Source organism: Quercus robur, chromosome 10, assembly GCF_932294415.1.
Source record: "Quercus robur chromosome 10, dhQueRobu3.1, whole genome shotgun sequence".
Taxonomy (NCBI): domain Eukaryota; kingdom Viridiplantae; phylum Streptophyta; class Magnoliopsida; order Fagales; family Fagaceae; genus Quercus; species Quercus robur.
The window spans coordinates 11,992,936-12,017,437 of NC_065543.1; the positions used below are offsets into that span (position 1 = coordinate 11,992,936).

The following is a 24,502-nucleotide window of genomic DNA, read 5'->3' on the forward strand; positions in this document are numbered from 1 at the left end:
TTAGTAGAAACACTTTAAGAAGAAAAATTTAAATGTGGAAAAACCAAAATCAAACCTTTATGAAAAAAAATAAAAAACCACCTTAAATTCTCTAAATTTGATGGTTTGAATCTAAATGACTTTGATAGAGTAACTAATTGATAAGAGAAAGCATAGCTGATAGTTCAAAGGAATTCGGATGTACCTAAAAGTATTATAAGATCTTTTATAGCTAACACTTAGCACTAAGCAACAGAATCACTTACACCTCTGCTAGGGAAATCCAAATTGGAATGTAGATGCCTAAGATTGATGTTCTATTCTTAAATAGATAAAAATGCATCGAGCATAGTTAATAATTGCAACTTTTAATACACAAACAGCATCTAAATTAAATCCCTAAAAGCCATAAAAGAACAAAAGAACCTAAACAAAATTGGAAAAAATAAATAAATACATATTTTTTCCCTTCCAAGTTACACTTTGCATCTTTTGTAGTCCTAAATTCTAAGAATGCATCTTACAATCCCAGCCACCAAATTTCCACCATGGAAGTTTCAAGTGTGTAATGTTCATAAGCACCATAGTGTCAATCAAATTTTTATTAATAATTAAAAGCACATAATTCTTGTAATTCAAGCAGTTTTATTTTTTGATAAGTTGTAATTCAAATAGTTCTTTAGAAATTTTTACAAAATCTGTCCAAAGTTGAAGCACATACATGCTGGAGGAATTGCATCTAAAATCTCATTTTGAACAAATTTAAACACATCAATTAGTTAGACTTATACATTAGAGAACATGATTGGTGCTAAAATTCCTTCTTTTCACTAACTATAGACATTTCCTTCACTTCAGATAGACTATTATTTCTACATCAATTTCATAGTTTTTTTTTTTTTTTTTTTTTAAATAAAATTTTAGGCAGGAAGAAACTTCTTAGTGTATGAATGATTCAACATAGTTCTCCAAATTCACCTGAGACACTCTACACATACCATGTCCTCCCTATTCCTAAATTTTTCTTTCTTTCTTTTTGACCCTTTCCCACATAAGTATAAAATTTAAAATGCATAGTAGAAAGAAAAACACATACACATTATTGAACAAACAGTATAAAAAAAAAAATCGCAGGTGATACACGACAGCTTATTTTATAGCATGAAGAGATTATGTATCAGGCTTCAATCCGAGATTGGAGGGATCAATTTGTATTTATTAAAATCTGTAACTGGATTAACAAATTATCACCAAATTCTAGGCACATAATTTGTAAGATGGGTTAGTAGTATTGTTAAGTTTTTGTAAATACATTTGTTTTGGAGGCTTTTGTTGCTATTCTTTCTTGAAGGTGCAAGAGCTTATGTGTTTTTTTCAATAAAAGTTTCTTACGGAATTCTTAAAAAAAAAAAAAAAAAAAAATTAACTATAGCATTAAAAAACCCAAACAAAGGTTCTTTTTTACCTTGACAGGTTCACTGTTCGACTTGAGGTTAATCTTCTGCGTTAGTGCTATATTCCTGAAATCATTCACGACGTTGAAAGACAAATAGAGAATATAAACTAAAAAGACAAAGCTTTGATATAGAAACCCAAAAACCCAAAACACAAATCTATCCCAAAAACCTAAAACCGAACCAAAATACCCAAAACTAAGTCATAAATCTTAGTTATATTCAAATCGAAGGAAAGGAAAAAATTCTAGCTTTGATATAGAAACCCAAACCAAAATACAAATCTAACCCAAATAACTAAAACCCAACCAAAATACCCAAAACTAAGTCATGAAACCCAATTTAAGATTTTAGCATTTGGTTCATTTTCAAATATTCTAAAAAGATTAGACATACTAAAACAAAATATACTGACCATATTGGAACTCTTAACTCTTCCAATTAGAAAGTAACAATTTGTCAGTGCCACCATCCCTTGAAATCAACATAGGTAAATAAGCATATCCATAAAAGAAAGAATTTGTGCAAAAAGTATAGCAAGCTAATAAGAAAATTGTAACTAATCATAAAATTCAGCAAATTTAGACCACATTTGGTAACATAAAAATTCATGACAGCAATAATATGCAAGTCCATAAGACATTTATTAGTTCATAAGACGGGAATTGATTCTAAAACCATACTGCTAGTCGATCATTGTGGTTCTTTGTTGCTATGTTGTAGCACTATTCACAGATTGCTGTTCTACACCTAGTCTAGTGCTAGTGTTAGTGATTTGGCCATTTGGTCAACTGACTGGCTAATATACTTATTGTGGGTCCAAATGTGAACACCCAATACTAAGAGAATTTTTTTGAATAAATAGCTTTCTCTTTTTGTTTTCCTGAGCTCTGTGTTTTTTCAGATTTGATAAACTCAATAACTTATAAAGAATAAAATAAAATAAAAAATCTTCATTAACACATACCTAAACAATTATACAAATAAAACCAAACAGGCAATTAAGCTAAAGCTAAACCAAATCTACTAAAAAAACCTAGATAGCAAAAAAAGCAGAACTTGAAACTTACACATGAAAGCAAAGAGCATAAAAGCAAGAGCTGTAGGCTTGTTGACTCCAAGTTGCTTAAGATTTTGCTGATCTCTCAATGGTGTAGACCAAGAATGAAACTGTTTCTGTGGCTTCTACATTTGCTTCTCATCAAGAAGGAACCAATAAAATAAGACTAATAGCATTCTTTTACTCTGATTTTGTGCTAAAGTTTAAATTTCAATAATTCCATTCACTCAAATTCTTTTCTTTGTCATCCAAATTTTACATGGGTCATTATCAAAGTTAGGGCCCATGGATTCCAGGATATAGATGTGTATTTGGTAGTGGGGCTGTGGGGTAGTATTTAAGAGCCTCCCAATCAATTGCATAGCCATGAAAAAAAATATGTACATGCTATGTAATACTACCAATTGCCTCACATTTGTTTCATAATTCATTTTTTCCACCATGTTGATATCTTCTAGACTTCATCCTCGAAATTTTTAGTTCAAATTCATTGTTCATAAATGAATAAATCATTTAGATTTATCATGGTATGAGGGCGGGAAAAATTGAATCCAATCATCACTAATTAAGTCTAAAAGGGATTTCATTGAACATGTGGAATGCAATAAAAACAAATATATAGAATATCAAAATAACATATATAGAACAATGCAAATTTTCATCTGCATTCAAAGAAACCCAAAAATTCATATCAGGTCCCATTTAGTAACACCATAGACACAGCAGCAAGCAACGAAACATATATCGTAGGAATCCAAGATTATATTAGCTTACCAATAAAAGCTATTGTGGCCCATTTCATTGTTGAATAACCCCCATCATTGAAATTTTTTAGTCTTATGGTGCAGGAGGCTGGCCTGACAGTGGCAGTGTCCTTCAGATTTCTCTCTCTCTATATGCTGGACCAAAAAAACTCGCTGACCCTGAGATTTCTCTCTCTTTAGCGGCTATTCTAGAATGCATAATAACCTCTCTCTCTTTTTTTCTATTCTAAGCTAAGATGGGTTAGATTGTAAGAGATGCTATTGGTTGTTGATTAAAGAGAAGAGGTCTGTTCAATTTCTGAAGAGGCAAAATTGGTTTGCGCTTTTGGATTTTCTTTTTTCCTCTATCGTTGGTTAGGAACGGAACATGCATACAGTAATAAAGTGGGCCGAATTGAAGATGGCAGAAAATGGTAAATTACACAACAGAGAGAGAATCTGAAAGAGGAAAATTAACAACGCTATTCTGAAATCTACAAACCGTAACAGAAAATCCCAAAACATCAAAGCAAATATCTAAATCTATACCTACCCAACCAAAATACCCAAAACCTCAGTCATATTTCATACCCAGAAATAAGAAAGGGGAAAAAAATTACCGGTGGTAGTTTCGGCGATCTGATGATGGCAGGTAAATGAACTTTCTTCAATATTAGAAAAGTATGTGTACTATATAGAATTTTGCTTATATGAGCTTCTCTTTATACGATATTGGTTTAGTTGAAAATATCTTTTTATACTGTGCTTGTTTACATTTACTATTTTTACACTTGAACAAAAAATATGCCAAAATGCTCTAAATCAAAACTGGTTATAGTTATACTCTAAATTTTGTCAAATTATAGCCACGTTAAGGTGTTCTCGAAGAAAAAAAAGTCCATATTTATGAGATTTATTATATTAAATTTGTACTTTTGATTATCTGAGCACGTTTTCATACCAAATAGAAGGCTATTATAGGTACCCAATTTTAGGTTCTGAACATTTAATTGCTTGGGGAGATCATAGGTTTTTGATTAATAGTAATTTTAGGATTGTAATTAAAAGGAGATTTGATTTTCTTTTAAATTAGGGTTTTTCGTATATTAAAAAGATATATTCAAACTTTTGGAGGACTACTTGCCCCGCAACTAGACCTCAAGTTGGGTTAATTGAGTTCAAGTTAGACCTAATTTGATTCAAGTGAGATTGGGTATGGGCCATAAACTTATGGATTGTTATTTCTATATGAAACCTTACCTAGTCTTTGACAAAATAGGTTAACCTAGAATCTGCCATGTTGTTTTCACATAAATTTTTTTTTAATATTTTGAATAACTACTTTTTTCGTATTTCTTTCAATACAAAAAAAAAAAAAAAAAAAGAACTGAAAAAAAGAATTGAATAGTATATAAATTATTAAGGGCATAGTCAGAAAATTAATACTAGTTCATAAGTATAATAATTTCATAAAAATTTATACATGTTATATATGAAATATGAAATAAACTTAAACACTTATAACCAGTGGCGGAGCCAGGAATTTAGGTCAGGAGGGGCAAAATTAAAAGACAAGATTGAAAGTAAAAAATTAATCTAAAAAAATTAATCAATATTAATAACAAAATAAATGAACTACTATATGATAATGTAATTGTCATACAAAATTTAACATAAAATGTAAACTTTAATTTATTTTTTTACACCTAGCTTATTTTACTCAATCGCCTTCGACGATTTTTCATATTCTGAAACCGCTACATGATTTCTTCACACTCAATAGTCTTGAATATATCTTTCTCAATATATGTGACTAAATAATCATTCATCCACTGATCTCCTATTCAATTGCGTAATCGATTTTTAATTATGTTCATTGCCGAAAAAGCTCTTTCAACAATAGCTATTGTAACTAGTAAGATCATTGTCAAAGTCACTAATGGATATGAAACATCTTATTTTTTTTTTTAATCACTACCAAGTAAGACCCATGGTTTTATATTATAGTTGTATGTTTTTTTTTTTTTTGAAGTCTATCAAGCTACTGTGTAATGTGTTTAAACTCCTATCCTATTCAATGTTGAGATATTTTTTTTTTAATCATTACTAAGTGGGACCCATTGGTTTTATTATATATTAGAATGGTAGTAGGAGGAGAAGTCCCCTGAGCAAAGGTACGGTGAATTGATAATTTTTTTTTTTTTTTTTTGTCTTTTGTGTCAAGGGGACAAATAAGGCATTTTAGGTCCTTATAATATTATTAGTAAAAAAAATTCAAAGTTCAGAGGGGGCACCTGCCCCCCCTCGCCCCCCCTTCCCTCCGCCCCTGCTTATAACTTATTGCGCTTTTGGATTTTTTTTTTTTTTTTTTGAAAGTTGGCAAAATTATATTTGTACTTAATAAAAATATTAAGGCTTTTAAAACCCTATACATAAGCAAACACGTTAAAAAGTCAAAGGAAAAAAAAATCAAACCAAATTCATGCAATATATACAACTTTAGGAATAGAATATAACATGTTAGATAAAGTAAAAAGTAATTAATTATGAAGAAAATCAATAATGAAATTACAACAACAACAAAAATTTAATGTTAGATTTGACATTAAAAACAGTTATATTTGAAAATTGTTTGTCAAAGTTGATGAATAATGCATCCAACAGAAAAATATTGGAAGGTAAAAATACTTAAAATAAAATACTATTAGCATTTTAATCTATAATATACAAAGTTTAATATAACTTAAGCATACATACATACATTAAAAATAAGTTAAAATTTTTATAATAAAGACTTATGAATGGGTTGGGTTAGATCAACTTGGACGGATTGACTCAATAAGTCAGATACTGGAAAAAACTCTTTAGTCTAAAATAGAGTGCTATAACTATTGACACGTCTACCTCCAGCCCTGAACATAGTTTTGTCACTTTGGCTAAAAGTCATACTAAGTAACAGAGTAGTTAGTGGCTGCTCCATGAATTTTGTTTAAGGGATTATTAAGAAACTTAAATTAAATTTTTTTTTAATAAAAAGAGAACTTGAATATATCAAGTTATCGACAAAAACAAAATAAATAAAGTTTTACAATTTCCTTCTACAAATTTTCAAATTTTGAATTGTTACATGATAGTTTATTATGAGTATTTATTTCCAATGTGGGTAGTTATGACCATTTTATTTTGTTAAGTTTGGCAAACATTTTTATTTTTATGCAGTTTTTATTATCTATTAATTTGTCATTATTTTTATAAAAATATTTTAAACTAAATGAATAAACTTAACTTATTGGCTCTGTATTAATTACTAACGCATATAACCATATTCATTTATACATAAAATAGGAGTAATACACTACGCGTCTACTTTAATTTACCAATTAAATGCTTAAGCAATCACTAACTTTACCATTTTTCTTCTTGAATATTTCTGACTTTATAACAAAAAGTTATTATAACATGATAACAATACACACACAAGTAATAAACCCTTTCTATTTCCTAATTATTAAATTATATAAAATTATATTAGATTTATACTATAGACACACAATTATCCACACACATCATTATTCACACAAATAATATTATAATAAAAAGTAATGTACACAATTAATATTAGACACACTTGCACACATATAATATAAATTTATAATAAAGAGTGACACTTACAGTTTACAAGCACTTACTCATACTCTTAGAGATGAAAATACTTATAGTAAGGGTGTGTAAAAATACTTTTAAGAATAAATTAAAGTATTAAACTAACAAAAAAATATTATAAATATATACAATATATATATTTTTTTAAGTCAGGGGGTTCATTTGAACCCCTTGAACAAAGGGTAGAGCCATCCCTGACAGTAGTGTTACGTAGGTAGGAGGCTATATCAAAATAGTCTATATTACATATTCAAGAAGTTTAGGGATGAAAACCACATAGGGTATGGCTTGATGGTAGGAGTCTTTGTCCTAGCACTCAGAGAAGAGTGGTTCAAACGATAGTCCTAGCAAACCCCGCATGATACATTTCAAATCCCCAAACTAAACCAACTTATTGGCTTGCTTACGGTCTAATTTCACAACTGGCTAACTTGTGTGCCTTATTACTTTTCGTCAATTACTAACAAGTCACAATCAAATAGGTCGAATAAGTTGTGCGTGCTCACTTGGTGTATAAATCCGTCTTTGTACGGCATTTACTTACTATCATTTTCTATCATTTTCAGATCAGAATGTAAAGCCAATTCAGATAACAACCATATGAAATTTCTCTTTGACATTTCCGTAGCCTTTATTGACTTTTGAAAATTTACTAGCAGCCCTGTGAAATTTGACTCACTAGGAATATCGAGCACCACTGTTCGTAAACTTTATAATTAAGCTGAGCTTCAAGTTTAGATTGACTATTAAAGAAGGAAAATGTTAGTGCTACTGCTGATTTTATTAACCAAAAAAAAAACTTTATAAATGATGCAATAAGTAATGTAATTAGTGTATCATTTCAAAGATATGATAATTTTTTTTTAATGGTCATTGGTGACATATCAGCTTATAAAGGTTTATGTAGCAAAATTAAAAATTCATAGTATCCCTCATTTTACTCATTAAAAAAATATCATAGTTTTTAAATCCAACCATTCAATGAATTGAAAAAAGGAAATGTTTAAGATTTTTGAAGTCAAACCGAGGTTTGACCAAGGTCAAATTGTTATAATGTTATTGTGAGGGCCAGTTAATCAGGAAGTACTGTTAAAGCAGTACTAACTGGGCCTATGGCCCAATCCGAGGACGTTAGACCATCCGAGGAGGTCCAGATAAGATTATAAGGAGAATGGAGTGAAGAGAGGAGTAGAGATAATATGAGATAAGTCCAATGAGCGTCCGAGGATAAAAGCCATCTCAGCAACATGCGTCCGAGGTCAGTATGAGTGCCATATCATCATGGACTTACTTTGAAGTTACATCATCACTAAGAGTTAGACGTCGAACAAGGGATAAGAAAGGAGAAGGGCAACAAATATCTTCAAAAAGCTGCTACTTCCACATTAAATGACTCCCAACCAACTCTCTGGCCACATTAATATGGAAGTGACGCCTGAACAGTGATTAAGCAGCCTTACAGCTACTAGTTGATGGTTCTAAGAAGTGCTGGATGGGACAAGAAGGAGTTCCCCGAAATATTTCGTTTCAATAGAAAATCCGAAATGGATTCCGAAATAATATTCATAATTTTCTATTACTCCCCTTAATAAATGGAGCCTAACACATGATATTTTTAACAACTTAAATGAGATGTAGAGTATAAACAAAGATCAAAATCATTGCCTTAATACCATGATAAATTTGTGGTATTAGGAGATGGTGAGTTTAATAACTTAACTATAATTCTAATAGGTACAAAATACACGTGGGAGAATTTCTGCAACATGTCAGATGCACGCGTGTTAACGAAGCAACAGATTTGGGCTGTGATAACGGATAGAGCTAATAACCAAGCCTTTAATTGCACCAATGGTGATATTTTTACGTGGAAGTGCTTCTGGAAGGTGTGTTGTGAGATCTTTGATGTAGAGTTTGTGCCATTTGATGAGAATGAAAAGTTTGATTGGGTTGGGATGATGAAGAAGAAGGGAAGGGTGTGGGATGAGATCGTTGAAAAGTATGGGCTTTACAAGACCAACATGGAGGAAATTGTTTGTCTAGAGGCAGTCGATGCGGTTCTGCATTTTGATTTTCCACATGTTTGTAGCATGAACAAGAGTCGCGAGTTTGGTTTTTTTGGGTTTGCCAATACATTGAAGAGTATTGGCATGTGGGTAGGGCGATTAAGAGACATGAAAATAATACCCTAGTTACGAAATCATGATTCCTTTGATGTGTATTGCTTGAGGAATGTAGCAAAGAATGTAAATAAAATAATTTCTTAGATTGATGTTTCACTTTGGTGTAAGATTCTACTATTGGTGTATGATCCAAAGGTGAAATGAAATAAATATAGTTATTAGCCTTTTTTTTTTTTTTTTTTTCACTACCAAATCAGGATATTTTGTTGCTTCTAGCTTCGTTGAAGAACTTTCTTCATTATTTATATTAGTGTGTAGCTCCGTGCATGTGTATGAGTACAATTAAATACAATTATAATTATACTTTTCAAATGATACATGATATTAACTTAAACTTTTTTTAAACCATACATTTCTAATATATGTAATGCATAGTTTCTCATATATATATATATATATATATATATGATTTAGAATTTAATTAGTTTTAAACTCTTAGGTTTTTACACCCAATAATTCATTTGTCACAAAAATTAAAAACCTATATGGACATGTGGCAGAAAATTGGACTCTAATTGAAATTCAATTTAGAATCTAATTGGATTTAGACTCTTTTGATTTTAACACTCAATAATTCACTTGGCTCAAAATTAAAAATTAAATAAGACATATGGCACAAAATTGAGAATCCAATTAAAATCTAATTGGATTTTCTCTAAGTTTTGACTATATATATATATATATATATATATTATTTTCTTTTCTTTTCTTCTTTTGGTAAATGAACTTTCTTCATCATTAGTTCTTCATTATATTAGAAAAATATGTATGCTGTATAAATTTTTTTGCTTATATGAGCTGCACTTTTTACAATATTGGTTCAGTTGAAAATATATTTTTGTGGATAAAATTTAGGTACAATACCTTAGGTGTTGTTTCTTAAGTTTCCATCTTAAGATTCAGCCATATGACTACTTACCTTAAAAATACATTTTCATCCCACGAGAAAAAATCCACATGGCAGAATTTTAAAAAGGGAATCTAAGGAACAACACTTAAGTACTGTACCTAAGTTTTGTTTTATTTTTATACTTGTTTACCTTTTCTATTTTACACAAATATTCACAATTAATGTGAAATTTTTCATATTTTAAAGGCCAAAATGCAAAAACTCACCTTCTAAATTTCATCACTTTTCATTTCAGTCTTCTTTGTTTGCATTCTGTCATTTTAGTCCTCTAAATTTCAAACTTCTTCAATTCAATCCTCTGTTAACTCACCACTCATATTTGCCATTAACTTGCTCAAAACGACATTATTTTGACCATAATTTAATAATTTAATTTAATAATTTATTTCTTAATTAAACAATTTTAATAAAATAAAAAACCAGAAATTAAAATAACCCCCCTCATCCAATTGCTCGTCCTATCTCACATGACATCACAATAAAAAAGAACAAAATCATGAGAGGCATGAGCTCCAAAGCAGACAATATCTACACAGTTGGAACGGAATCGTTACATTCTATCTCACATGACATCACAGCCAAAGATTAAAGGAATACAATACTACACCATTTTTTCAGAATCTTCCGGTTACTAGGATCTGCTGAATCCTCTCTCTCTCTGAGCCTTTCCTTCCTTTTTCGTCTTCCTAATCTTTGTGCTTTTCTTTATTTCTCATATTGGACTGGTTCTTCATCTGACCTGCCCCTTTTACTTTTCTCAATCATATCTTTCTTTCAATTTTACTTTTCTCAATCGTATCTTCCTTTCATTCTTTAATTAAATTCATCCTGTTACGAACCTAATGGATAACGATGTTGATTTGAAATTTATAGACTATAATATGGCCTCAATTATTTTATTATTTGCATTCCATAGATAACCTTCACCTTTCTTATCATTTATAGACTATTTGTTGGGTTCATTGCACCATGAGTTCAGCCCACTTGTAATAGACATGCTCATTTAATGAGCTTGTCTTTAATGTTTCTTATCTTTTCTTCATCATGTACAAAAGTCAGCATAAGTTATTGGGTTGGTTGGCTTAGGCGTGTTGGACACGCTAAGAAAAAAGAAAAGAAAGATACAAAGGCCTAAGAGCACCAGCATCAGAGAATTCTATTCTATTCTATTTTATTATCTCAAAAAGCCACTTTATTACTTATACCATACCATTTTACAATTCTTTCAGCATCCCAAAATTCTATTTTACCATACTACACATTAAAATAATATAAAGTAAAATAAAAACAATATAAAAATATTCACTCTACAACCACAACTCAGTAAGCCCAAATATCCGCCGGCGATTCGTACTCATTGTGATTAACTGATTCCGGCAACATGTACAAAGGAGTTCCTCTAAAATCCCATCGGAACAAAAATCCCATATTAAAAAAAAAAAAAAAAAAAACCAGCGTCACAACAGAAACCCAGCAACACAGGACTCGCCAACAGAAACCCAGCCTGACAATAGAAACCCAGAAACATTGACCTCGCCGTGACCCACTTCAGCCATACCACAACCCACTCCGATCTCTGATCTCCGTGACCTATGCCGTGACCCATTTCAGCCATACCCACAACCCACTTCAGCCCACTCTGATCTCCAATCTCCGATCTCCGTGACCCACACCGTGACCCACTTTAGCCATACCCACAACCCACTTCAGCCCACTCCGATCTCCGATCTCCGCGACCCATGTCGTAACCCACTCCGTGACCCACTTCAGCCATACCCACAACCCACTTCAGCTCACTCCGATCTCTGATCTCCGTGACCCACAACTCACCTTAGCCATACCCACCACTTCCTTTAAGCACCAGTCACAGCCAAAAAAAAAAAAAAAAAAAAAAAAACAACCACAAAACCCGCCGTATTGCAACCCACCAGAAAAAATGAACCACTGTGAGATGTTGGGAGGTGGATGATGTTTGGGTTTGAAAAGAGGAGAGAGTAGATGAGAAAGAGAGAAGGAAGAGAGAGAAGAGAACATAAATTATGAGAGAGGAGAGAGAAATGTCGGGGAAAGTTGATTAAAATATATATATATATATATATTTTTTTTTTTTTATATTGCAAAAAAATTTGCAATACCTGCGTTTAACATTCCCTGATGCAGAACCCTTTAAGGCTTAAAATGCCAAATTCTCCTAATATTTGGCATTAGCATTGTCCAATGTTGATGCTCTAAGGAGCGGAAGAAAAAGATTTTGTTTGAAGTAAAGTCAAAGTAAGTGGTTTGCATTTATTGTGATTTGATGGGAAGAGTGTGGAAGGAAGAAAAGAAGAAAAGGTGAAAGAAATAAAAGGGAAAGGCCATTCGGCCATTTGGGGCAGAGAGAAGAAGTGAAGTCCCAGAGAAAAATGAAGTCCCAGCAAGTGAGACCGAGGATTAAGTGCAGTCTGGCAGAACTGTGTGAGTGAGTGAGCAAGCAAAAGAGAAGAGAAAAATAGAGAGAATAAGAGAAAATTGTGAGAAATATACGGTGAGAAAGGGAAATGAGTGAAAAGAAAAAGAGAGTTTTTTTTTTTTTTTTTTTTGGAAAGGCCATTTGGCCATTTGGGGCAGAGAGAAGAAGTGAAGTCCCAGAGAAAAGAGAAGTCCCAGCAAGTGAGACCGAGGATTAAATGCATTTTGGTAGAACTGTGTGAGTGAGTGAGTAAGCAAAAGAGAAGAGATAAATAGAGAGAATAAGAGAAAATTGTGAGAAATATACGGTGAAATTATTCAAGTTGTAATCTCTAAGTGTTGTAATCTCTATTTAATATAGTGAAATTATTCGGAATTTGTCCCGTGGTTTTTCCATTCAAGAAGAAAGGGTTTCCACGTAAATCTTTGTGTTCTTATGTGGTTATATTTCCTCTGTGCTTGCTAAAATTTATTCAATGTTATAGAAAATTTTTCTCAACACTATTCTGATATAATGGTCTACTACGTAACACTATTGTTACTTAGTATAACTTTTAGCCAAAGTGACAAAACTATGTTCAGGGTTGGAGGCAGACGTATAAATACTAGATCCCCAACACATTACCTGACCAAATTCGAACGTAAAAAATAAAATATAAATAACAGTTATTGCACTCTATTTTTGTCTAAAAAGTTTTTGCCAGTATTTGGTTTTGAGTAACCCATTCATAAAGTCTTTATTATAAAATTTTAACTTATTTTTAATGTATGTTTGTATACTTAAAGTTATATTAAACTTGTGTGTGTTTGTTTCTATAATAAAAAATTTTAAAAAATGATAATTGTCTCACATTGCATAAAATAGTGCGTTGTGTGTAGTATAACTTGCCAACCCTCCCTTAAAAATTATCATAGTTTTTAAATGGAGTTGTTGTGTGCCTTTGTATTAAAACCTATTTTCCTCTTCCTTGTGTGTATTTGTTTCTTAAAAAAAAATTATATTCAACTTTGTATATTATAGATTAAAATACTAATAGTATTTTATTAAAAAATATTAATGCATTACTCACCAACTTGACAACCAATTTTCAAATATAAATGTTTTCAATGTCAAATCTAATATTAAATATATATATATATATATATATATATTTTTTTTTTGTAATTTCATTATAGATTTTCTTCATAATTAATTACTTTTTACTTTACTTAACCTGTTATATTTTATTCCTAAAGTTGTGTGGGGCCAAAGAACTTGACAACCCCGGTCCACTTTGTACTGGGCCCAAAGCCCGTGCCGAGGAGGGAGAAATGGCCGAGGACAGACAAAGAAAGCCCAAATAGCCTAGAAACGTTGCCGAAGACGATCCTACTCTCGGCATCCCAAATCCCAAGAGGAGAGAACAGCACACCGGCAAAGGCAGTCTCCCAGAGCGCCCCTAGGGGAAGGATAAGTACATTAGGATACCCATAGGCATATGGTGCAGGAGCAATCCAAGGAGAAACTGTCACCTTCGCATTAAATGCACCAAACTAACATTCTGGCCGCATTAATGAGGAAATAACCCCTGAATAGTGCGGCCTTGGTTGCCGCAACTCACAGAGGATTTGGGAAGGTGGCTGATGGGATGAGCACTCGAGTAGTGACCTGCATGATCAATAGGTGGAGGGCCAAGATCGACTGGAAAGAAGTATATAATGTGGGAGACCCTCCAAGAATGGGGGATCGCGAAAAAAGAGTAGGAGGAGAGAAAAAGGAGAAAGTTGTGGCAGTTTGCATGATCTTGAAAACCCCTGTAACCTAATATTGAAAGAAGAAGAAGAAGAATACTAAGTTCCTCGGACGAAACACCCGAGGACAAAATTCCATACTTTAACCCATTTCCTTGTTACTCAGCCCACACCTAACCGTGTCTAGTGATTGTGGTTCGAACTAAGACCTAGTTCTTAAACTCATTTTCTAAAAATTTATTGTATTGGGCTAGTTGGGATTGAGGCCTTTCGTCCAATAGAAGGAGCGCTCGAACCCAGTCCCTACAAGTTGTATCATGAGTTTGATTTAATTTTTCTCTTTTGACTTTTTTAACGTATTTGCTTATGTATAGGTTTTTAGAAGCCTTAATTTTTTTTATAAGTGCAAATATAATTTTGCCAACTTTTAATAAACAAAAAATTAATCCAAAAGCACAATGAGTTATAGGTGTTCAAGTTTATTTCATGTTTCATATATAACATGTATACACTTTTATGGAATTATTAAACTTATAAACTATTATAATTTATCAGACCGTAAACTTAAGAATTTATATAAAATTCAGTTCTTTTTTCATTTTTATTTTATTTTATTTGTATTGAAAGAAATACGGAAAAAAGGGTTAATCAGTGTATTAAAATTTTTTTTTGTGAAAACAATATGGCTCATTCTAGGCTATTAACCTAATGTGTCAAAGACTGGGTAAGGTTCATATAGGAATAATAACACGTTATGGTCCAAGAAGTTTATGGCCCAAACTCAATATTAATCGAATGCAATTGGGTCGAACTGGAACCCGACTAATCCAAATTGAAGTCTAGTTGGGGGGCAAGTAGTTCCCAAAAAGTTTGAATATTATATATATATATTATAATAAAAAAACCTAATTTAAGAGAAAATCAAATCACCTTTTAATTACAACCCTGAAATATCAATTAATCAAAAACCGTTGATCTCCCCCACACAATTAAATGTTCAGAACCTAAAATTGGGTACTTCTTTTTTTTTTTAGTACAACTAGTTTTGATTTAGAGCTTTTTGGCACTTATTTTTGTTCAATAGATCATATAAAAACATACGAATAAAAAAATACTCTATAACGAGGGTTTTATATTAATTTTACATAGAATGAGTGAATGACTTTCTATTTTAGATAAATTTTAGTAAAAATTTATGTAAATTTTGATTACTTTTAGTCAGCTAATAGTGAATGTGGGGACTGATAGTTTGTGGGCTCGGCCCGCTCGCTTATAGGGAATCCGCAGGCCCCAAACTGAAGGAGGCCAGGGCCCAGGCTCAAAAATAGTAGGCCCAAAGTGGCCCGAAGATATAGCCGAGGACAGCTTAGTCCTCGGCAGACCCAAAGTCTTATTGATGAAAAGGGGCATACAAGCAAACCTAAAAGATCAGAAAATATCTCGGGGGAATAGTCCTTAATACCCTTCATTGATATGACATTGCACCTAACAGAACCTGATTTTTAGGCTTTATTAACAATCCCCAACAATTCGGGGATTAGATTGACGGGACAAATATCAGTCCTGGAAAAATTGACCCTACACGTGGACGAGGGACAACAAACGTAGGCTAGTATAAAAGGAAAGGTAAACTAATTAGTGGAGGCACCCATCTGGCTTCCTGGGGAAAAACTCCAGGAATGAGAATGCCCGGATAATATATGCGCTCCACCATGGAAAACCCATCGACGGGTAACCGGAGAAAAACACTAATGCTCCTCGGACATGATCCGAGGAGTCCAATCCCTCAATTTATAAAGTTACTGGGTTTGGATATCCGGACTAACGCCTTTTCTAGTCTAGGTTTATCTAAGGTCCGGCCTATACTAACGCCCCGTGACCCAACGCTAGCCTTTCAAGCCCACTCTCTACAAATTTTATTGTGAGGGATCCATCACGCGCGAGCCCAACGTCATTGTTGGGCCGTTTGAGAATCGTGTCCCTACAATTGGCGCCGTCTGTGGGAAGGCTTGCGTGTTGGCACGGGTGGCGCATGAGTCAGCTCTCTAGCAAGCAGAGATTCACGAGTTTTTCCAATCTCCGGCGACGCGCAGCTGTTGCTCCGCCATAAGCTTCTGCTAGGGGCTACGCCTTGCACTGCTAACGGCGCGGTAGGCTCTAGGGGCTTCCAGCCCCAAGCCAACTCTCCCCTCCCTGTCCTAGGGGCTAACCTTCGAAAAATAAATAAGTATAGAGAAAAAACCACTAAAAAAGAAATCTTACAAGTTTTGGACAGAACCAAGGCCTTGTATGGTCCTCAGACCCAAGCCTATGGGGAAACCAAGTACAAACAAGAAATCTTACAAGTTTTGGACAGAACCAAGGCCTTGTATGGTCCTCGGACCCAAGCCTATGGGGAAACCAAGTACAAACAAGAAATCTTACAAGTTTTGGACAGAACCAAGGCCTTGCATGGTCCTCGGACCCAAGCCTATGGGGAAACCAAGTACAAAAAAGAAATCTTACAAGTTTTGGACAGAACCAAGGCCTTGTATGGTCCTCGGACCCAAGCCTATGGGGAAACCAAGTACAAACAAGAAATCTTACAAGTTTTGGACAGAACCAAGGCCTTGTATGGTCCTCGGACCCAAGCCTATGGGGAAACCAAGTACAAACAAGAAATCTTACAAGTTTTGGACAGAACCAAGGCCTTGTATGGTCCTCGGACCCAAGCCTATGGGGAAACCAAGTACAAACAAGAAATCTTATAACTTTTGGACAGAACCAAGGCCTTGCATGGTCCTCGGACCCAAGCCTATGGGGAAACCAAGTACAAAAAAGAAATCTTACAAGTTTTGGACAGAACCAAGGCCTTGCATGGTCCTCGGACCCAAGCCTATGGGGAAACCAAGTACAAAAAAAAAATCTTACAAGTTTTGGACAGAACCAAGGCCTTATATGGTCCTCGGACCCAAGCCTATGGGGAAACCAAGTACAAACAAGAAATCTTACAAGTTTTGGACAGAACCAAGGCCTTGTATGGTCCTCGGACCCAAGCCTATGGGGAAACCAAGTACAAACAAGAAATCTTACAAGTTTTGGACAGAACCAAGGCCTTGTATGGTCCTCGGACCCAAGCCTATGGGGAAACCAAGTACAAACAAGAAATCTTACAAGTTTTGGACAGAACCAAGGCCTTGCATGGTCCTCGGACCCAAGCCTATGGGGAAACCAAGTACAAAAAAGAACTCTTACAAGTTTTGGACAGAACCAAGGCCTTGCATGGTCCTCGGACCCAAGCCTATGGGGAAACCAAGTACACAGAAGCACAATCGGAGTTCCCTGCTTCCTAGTCGACTGCTCGGATGGATTATTTGGAGATTATCAGCCTCGGATAGTATTCACGCGCTTATCACAGAGTATTCAAATGTTATCCTGGTTAGTTTCCTAAGTTTGATTTACTATGAATTATCGATATAATGCCTGGTAGTATTGGTAAATTGGAGTTAGTTAGATTATGTTTCAAGCTATTTTGCCTTAAATATTCTTGAAGAAACACACACATAAGGCACACCCATTCACGAAGTAGCGTTGTCAAAGGAACAGTATTCAAAACAAGTAAAGAAGGTTCCATTTTTATTAAAACAAAGAAATAGTACAGTGTACAATGAAAAAACTGGAATCAGTTTGTGCCAAAGCTCACTACATAACCAAAAAGAAAGGAAGATACAAGAGAATAAAATAAAGCTGAGGAAGTAGATTAGAGGAGAGGTTGGCTACAGCTCCAAGATCTTGTTCTTCCTCAATGCTTTCGCATGCCCACAACTCAAACAGCAAAAGAGACCCAACTTGGGCCTGACACCGCTGAAGGAAAGGTGCAGGGAGTGGGAAGTTGAGGGGCTTTCTCTAAATATTCGCTTGCTGCAAAGCAGAGGCGCTGATGGCGGAAAATCTTTCTTCTGACATACCAAAATTCTGGCATGAACAGAACCTGCTTCGGATTTTGACTAAAAGAGGGAGAGACACCCTTCCCCCTCGGTCGAAATGGAGTATCCTCCTGAACTTATGCTTCCTGTGCCCATACCTTACCATTTGGAGTCTCATGAGGACACGGTACTTCTGCGGCGGAGAGGGTTCTTTCTTCCCAACCCTCGCCTTAAACATGCTGTGCTAAGGGAGGATAGCACCAGATATGGGATTTATGATATGGGAGAAAACTGAAGGACTGGTGCGTATATAAAGCAACTCTCTCTCCCTCCTATTTATTTGAAAAGACAAGGTGGTGGCAGTCAACTCACGCAGCGTCCCAAGGAACGCTACAGACAAAATGGTTCTGGCTCAACTTCCAACGCCAACTGCAACCACAAGATTAAAGAAGTCTCGTAAAGGCGCACCTCGATCATTGGGACGTCAGAGAGTACTGCGTGGCCAGAGGATGCAGAAATATCTCTTAATTTGTGGGGAAATTGAATTCGCGGCCCAGGCCCGCTTTGCGTGAAGGCCCAGGTGCTGTGGCCCACGCCGAGAAATGGCCGTTGCCGAGGACAACCCCTGCTCGGCGCCTTGGGAAATGCCTGATGAAAGGGAGAATCTGAACTCAAAGAGTCTTGGACAGAACCTAGGACTTGCATCGTCCTCGGACCCAAGCCTATGGGGAAACCAAGTACAAAAAAGATATCTTATAGGTCTTGGACAGAACCTAGGACTTGCATGGTCCTCGGACCCAAGCCTATGGGGAAACCAAGTACAAAAAAGATATCTTATAAGTCTTGGACAGAACCTAGGACTTGCATGGTCCTCGGACTTAAGCCTAGAGGGAAACCAGGAACATAAAAAAAAAAAAGGATATCTTATAAGTCTTGGACAGAACCTAGGACTTGCATGGTCCTCGGACTCAGGCCTAGAGGGAAACCAGGAACATAAAAAAAAAAAAAAAGGATATCTTATAAGTCTTGGACAGAAACTAGGACTTGCATGGTTCTCGGACTCAAGCCTAGAGGGAAACCAGGAACATAAAAAAAAAAGGATATCTTATAAGTCTTGGACAGAAACTAGGACTTGCATGGTCCTCGGACTCAAGCCTATGGGGAAACCCAGCACCTAAAAGAAAAAGTATAAGCCCTAAACAAAACCCAGGCTGTGCGAAGTCCTCGGACTCAGGACTCTTGGGAAACCAACTACTCGGATGGAGAAGTTTCTCGGCTCAAATATTGTGAAATGTTAAGGCCAGTATGTTAAGATGGCAAAATGACCCCCTATTCAATAGCCTACGGAAACTGTTCGTTTTACGGATGATATGTTCTCGGATAACTACTTCTTACACCTTATCGAACCCTTAGTCCCCATCTCGACTAATTTTAAGGTAAGTCTCGTTCCTCACTGGTCGGATTGTTATGTCGAATAATAATTTTGTTAAAGTTATTATGGCGTCTTTTTATTAACGAGTATTTTGGCCTTAGTTGTCATTGGTTCAAATGCTATACTACTGTGCCGAGCAGAGCTTGCAAATTTATTAAAACATATAAACAGAACATGCGAAATAGAATAACAGTAACTTTTATTAATATAAAAAATTATTACAACGTACAAGGAATGGCTTAAACAAGCCTATACAAAAAATGAACTGCCGAAACAGTAATAACATCCGTAATACAGATAAGTAAACCGTCAAGTGTCCTTTAAACTCGCCTTCAAAGTCTCTCTGAAATCTCTGCCTCAGTACTGCTCATATCAGAAGAAGGGCCTTATATAGAAAAGGAGAAGGAGAAGGAAGAAGAATTGGAACACATGGAAGCACTTCAGCAAGCTCTTGTCGCTGAGGAGAGCAAAGGGAAAAGAAGATGGAGGACATGAGCAAGAAGGAGGAGAAGAAGGGGGAAGAGATGAAGAAAATAAAAAGGAGCAAAAGAGGGAGAAGGGGAATCAAAGGATGGCGCCAGTGAACAAAGAGAGGAAGAAGCCAGGGCATTTAGTCCCTGCCTCAATCCTAACTCTTAGCACACTGGAGCCATATTAGGTATGCTCATGAGAGAGCGGATGGAGATGACAAGGGAGGTTTTCGACTCAGTCACACCGGAAGTGAGATGTGACGAGTCCCTGCTTCGGATTTTGGCTAAAAGAATGGGGAGGCAAATCTTGAGTCTCCGCCATCCCTGCCCCGATCGAGCCATCTCAAGTTTTGTTAGGACATGGCGTTTCTGGGAGAGGAAGGGTTTATTCATGGCCGACTACTATGGTGGATGTATTATGGGATAGGGAATAACCGGATGGAGGAAGTGAATTCTGAGAAGGGCCTGAGGGATTCAGATATGAGAGAATCGTCTTTTGTCTTCTCTCTTTATATAGGGAACGAAGAAAAGGATATATACCACGATCAGATCCCCAAGGAAATCTATAAAGAAGAACGCGCCGTTTCGTTCTCCCACGCCATCGGTAACCGTTAGATCGGGGAGGTTTCGTAAATGGGAAAATATTAAAGGCACGCTTCAGATAACCAAACGGCATAATGGCAATGTGCGCAAATTGAGGGAAACGTCTTGTAGACCGGCGCATTCCTCGGGGAAGTGAAGAGTCGCAAACGTTGATCAAGGGCTGAATTGAATGAACCGCAATAAAGGCTTGATATTACCAAAACCCATCTTTCCAACCAAGACGTTGGACAGCAGGGTTTTGAGGGGCTAATGTGGGGACTGATAGTTTGTGGGCTCGGCCCGCTCGCTTATAGGGAATCCGCAGGCCCCAAACTGAAGGAGGCCAGGGCCCAGGCTCAAAAATAGTAGGCCCAAAGTGGCCCGAAGATATAGCCGAGGACAGCTTAGTCCTCAGCAGACCCAAAGTCTCATTGATGAAAAGGGGCATACAAGCAAACCTAAAAGATCAGAAAATATCTCGGGGGAATAGTCCTTAATACCCTTCATTGATATGACATTGCACCTAACAGAACCTGATTTTTAGGCTTTATTAACAATCCCCAGCAATTCGGGGATTAGATTGACGGGACAAATATCAGTCCTGGAAAAATTGACCCTACACGTGGACGAGGGACAACAAACGTAGGCTAGTATAAAAGGAAAGGTAAACTAATTAGTGGAGGCACCCATCTGGCTTCCTGGGGAAAAACTCCAGGAATGAGAATGCCCGGATAATATATGCGCTCCACCATGGAAAACCCATCGACGGGTAACCGGAGAAAAACACTAATGCTTCTCGGACATGATCCGAGGAGTCCAATCCCTCAATTTATAAAGTTACTGGGTTTGGATATCCGGACTAAAGCCTTTTCTAGTCTAGGTTTATCTAAGGTCCGGCCTATACTAACGCCCCGTGACCCAACGCTAGCCTTTCAAGTCCACTCTCTACAAATTTTATTGTGAGGGATCCATCACGCGCGAGCCCAACGTCATTGTTGGGCCGTTTGAGAATCGTGTCCCTACAGTGAATATTACAGCGCATCCTATTCTTACATGAATATTGGAATGTAATCATATATTATTTCTAAAATTACACGTTCAAATTTAGAGATAAAACTAAAGTCTATGAAAATGATATAAGGGTCTACCTAACATTGCTCTTACTTAGCAGTGAGAGGTCCCACCAATGCCGGTCAATATATAGCAACTCCTTTCACTCGTTCAAATCTCCAAACCAAACCAACTTGCCGACTTGGTTATGCAAGTTCAATTTCACACCTTGCTAATTTGTGTGGCTTATTACTTTTTGTCGATCTCTCATAAGTCACATTGAGATCATAAGTCACATTCACATTGGTCAAGTAAGTTTTGTGCGCTCTCATGGTATATAAATCCATCTTTGTACGTCATTACTTTCTAAGCTCATTTCATTTGTTATCACATTTATCAGAATTGTGCATGGTCACATGATATATAAATCCGTCTTTGTACATCATTCACTTACTAGGCTCATTTCATTTTTCTATCATTTTTAGATCAGGTTATAAAAATCTCTCTGATTACTAAAGCCAATTCAGATAGCAACCATATGAAATTTCTCTTTGACTTTTGACACCACCAAACACCATATAACAACAACAACGCCTTCCACCACTCATATCTTATACTCAATCCAATAGATCAAACTCTCTCTCTCTCATGGAGCAAGAGGTCCCTAACACTAACACACCAGTAGCACTGGTTGTGGGAGTGACAGGCATGGCAGGGTTGAGCTTGGCTGAAGCTTTAAAGAGTCCAACGGCCCTTGGTGGTCCATGGAAAGTCTACGGCTCAGCTCGCCGCCCCAACCCGACATGGTTCCCTTCCTCCACCCTTGACCATTACATAACTTTTGATGCCTTAAACTTTGATGACACACTCAAACATCTCGCCCCAATAGCCCATGAAATTACCCATGTCTTTTGGGTAGCAATCCAAGTACGTGAAAATGAAGAATCTAACGTAGCTGCCAACTCTACCATGCTTGAAAATGTTATTAAAGCTCTCAAATCAGCCACACCTTCACGGCTATGCCATATAACATTGCAAACCGGAACCAAACATTACATGGGTCCGATCTTTGATCCAGTTCTTGGAACCCAACTTGTGCATCATGAACCTCCATTTCATGAGGACATGCCTCGACTACCCTACCCTAACTTCTATTATGCCTTAGAAGACCTTTTGGCTTCATACTCACCATCATTCTCATATTCTGTGCACCGTTCTTCTATAATAGTTGGTGCATCCTCAAGGAGCTTCTACAATGCATTGCTGACTCTATGCGTGTATGCTACTATCTGTAAATACCAAGGCCTGCCCTTTCGGTATCCAGGTATTTAATTATAATTCTAATACTCCCCCTTAATAAATAGAGTACAGCACATAAGCATATAAGATTGTTAACAATTTAAATGAGATGCAGAGTATAAATAGAGATCAAACTCATGACTTTTTGCTTTAATAACATGATAAATTTGTGGTAATAAGAAATGATGAGTTTAATCACTTAACAATAATTCTAACAGGTACAAAATACACATGGGAGAATTTCTGCGACATGTCAGATGCACGTGTGTTAGCGGAGCAACAAATTTGGGCTGCGGTAACGGAAAGAGCCAAGAACCAAGCCTTTAATTGCACCAATGGTGATGTTTATACGTGGAAGAGCTTATGGACGGTGTGTTGTGAGGTCTTTGATGTTGAGTTTGTGCCATTTGATGAGAATGAAAAGTTTGATTGGGTTGGGATGATGAAGAAGAAGGGAAGGGTGTGGGATGAGATCGTTGAAAAGTATGGGCTCTATAAGACCAACATGGAGGAAATTGTTTGTCCAGAGGCATTCGATGCAGCTTTGCACTTTGATTTTCCACATGTTTGTAGCATGAACAAGAGTCGTGAGTTTGGGTTTTTTGGGTATGCCAATACATTGAAGAGTATTGGCCTGTGGGTGGGGCGATTAAGAGACATGAAAATAATACCCTAGTTACGAAATCATGATTGCAAAGAATTTAATAAAATAATTTCTTAGATTGAAGTTTCACTTGGTGTAAGATTCTACTATTGTTGTATTATTCAGAGGTGAAATGAAATACATAGTTATCTGTTTTTTATTTTTTGCTGAATAAAATAAAGCTAGCTTTTTTCTTTTTTTTTTTTCATATAGTTACAACGGGATCAGGATACTTTGTTGCTTCCAGTGTCTGTGAAGAACTTTCTTCATTATATATATTTACTTTTTTGGTAAATGAACTTTCTTCATTATATTAGAAAAGTATGTCTAGTATATAGAATTTTGCTTATATAAGCTTCTCTTTATACGATACTGGTTTAGTTGAAAATATCTTTTTATACTACGGTTGTTTACATTTACTATTTTACACTTGAACAAAAAATATGCCAAAATGCTCTAAATCAAAACTGGTTATAGTTATACTCTAAATTTTGTCAAATTATAGCCACGTTAAGGTGTTCTTGAAGAAAAAAAAGTCCATATTTATGAGATTTATTATATTAAATTTGTACTTTTGATTATCTGAGCACGTTTTCATACCAAATAGAAGGCTATTATATGAAATTAAGGTACCCAATTTTAAGTTCTGAACATTTAATTGCTTGGGGAGATCATAGGTTTTTGATTAATCGTAATTTTAGGATTGTAATTAAAAGGAGATTTAATTTTCTTTTAAATTAGAGTTTTTCGTATATTAAAAAGATATATTAAAACTTTTGGAGGACTACTTGCCCCGCAACTAGACCTTAAGTTGGGTTAATTGGGTTCAAGTTAAACCTAATTGGATTCAAGTGAGATTGGGTATGGGCCATAAACTAACGGATTGTTATTTCCATATGAACCTTACCTAGTCTTTGACAAGTTAGGTTAACCTAGAATCTGCCATG

The 24,502-nt window shown here is 35.6% G+C and overlaps 2 protein-coding genes and 1 long non-coding RNA gene across 7 annotated transcripts in view; 2 read left to right on the forward strand and 1 right to left on the reverse strand.

Moving 5' to 3' along the window:
* LOC126703030 (uncharacterized) overlaps positions 1 to 3,972 on the reverse strand; it is a 19,219-nt gene extending 15,247 nt beyond the window's left edge. Inside the window, exons 1-4 of one of the 4 annotated variants that reach the window (XR_007647919.1) lie at positions 3,857 to 3,972; positions 2,504 to 2,627; positions 1,849 to 1,907; positions 1,445 to 1,499 (exon numbers count right to left, since the gene is read on the reverse strand). This is a non-coding gene — a long non-coding RNA (uncharacterized LOC126703030). The other 3 variants (XR_007647920.1, XR_007647917.1, XR_007647918.1) reach the window with 3 other exon arrangements.
* The window catches only part of LOC126703027 (3-oxo-Delta(4,5)-steroid 5-beta-reductase-like), a 26,415-nt gene extending 2,700 nt beyond the window's left edge, over positions 1 to 23,715 (forward strand). The window contains exon 2 of one of the 2 annotated variants that reach the window (XM_050401927.1): positions 8,634 to 9,178. In XM_050401927.1, the coding sequence (XP_050257884.1) occupies positions 8,634 to 9,091 (458 nt within the window). In that variant the 3' untranslated portion in view covers positions 9,092 to 9,178. Of the gene's footprint in view, positions 1 to 8,633; positions 9,179 to 23,683 lie in introns of those variants that run through there. The other variant, XM_050401926.1, reaches the window with a different exon arrangement.
* Positions 21,869 to 23,715, forward strand: LOC126703028 (3-oxo-Delta(4,5)-steroid 5-beta-reductase-like). Its single transcript, XM_050401928.1, has 2 exons — positions 21,869 to 22,937; positions 23,131 to 23,715. Exons 1-2 carry the CDS (start codon positions 22,262 to 22,264, stop codon positions 23,586 to 23,588), a joined length of 1,134 nt encoding a protein of 377 aa, XP_050257885.1. The 5' UTR covers positions 21,869 to 22,261; the 3' UTR covers positions 23,589 to 23,715.
* Positions 23,716 to 24,502: the final 787 nt, after the last annotated feature.

What these genes read in the sequence shown, in the direction of transcription:
- LOC126703028 (XM_050401928.1), top strand. Translation starts at nt 22,262, where the DNA reads ATGGAGCAAGAGGTCCCTAACACTAACACACCAGTAGCACTGGTTGTG. An exon ending in CCTGCCCTTTCGGTATCCAG is followed by an intron (nt 22,938 to 23,130) that starts GTATTTAATTAT and finishes TAATTCTAACAG; the next exon opens with GTACAAAATACACATGGGAG.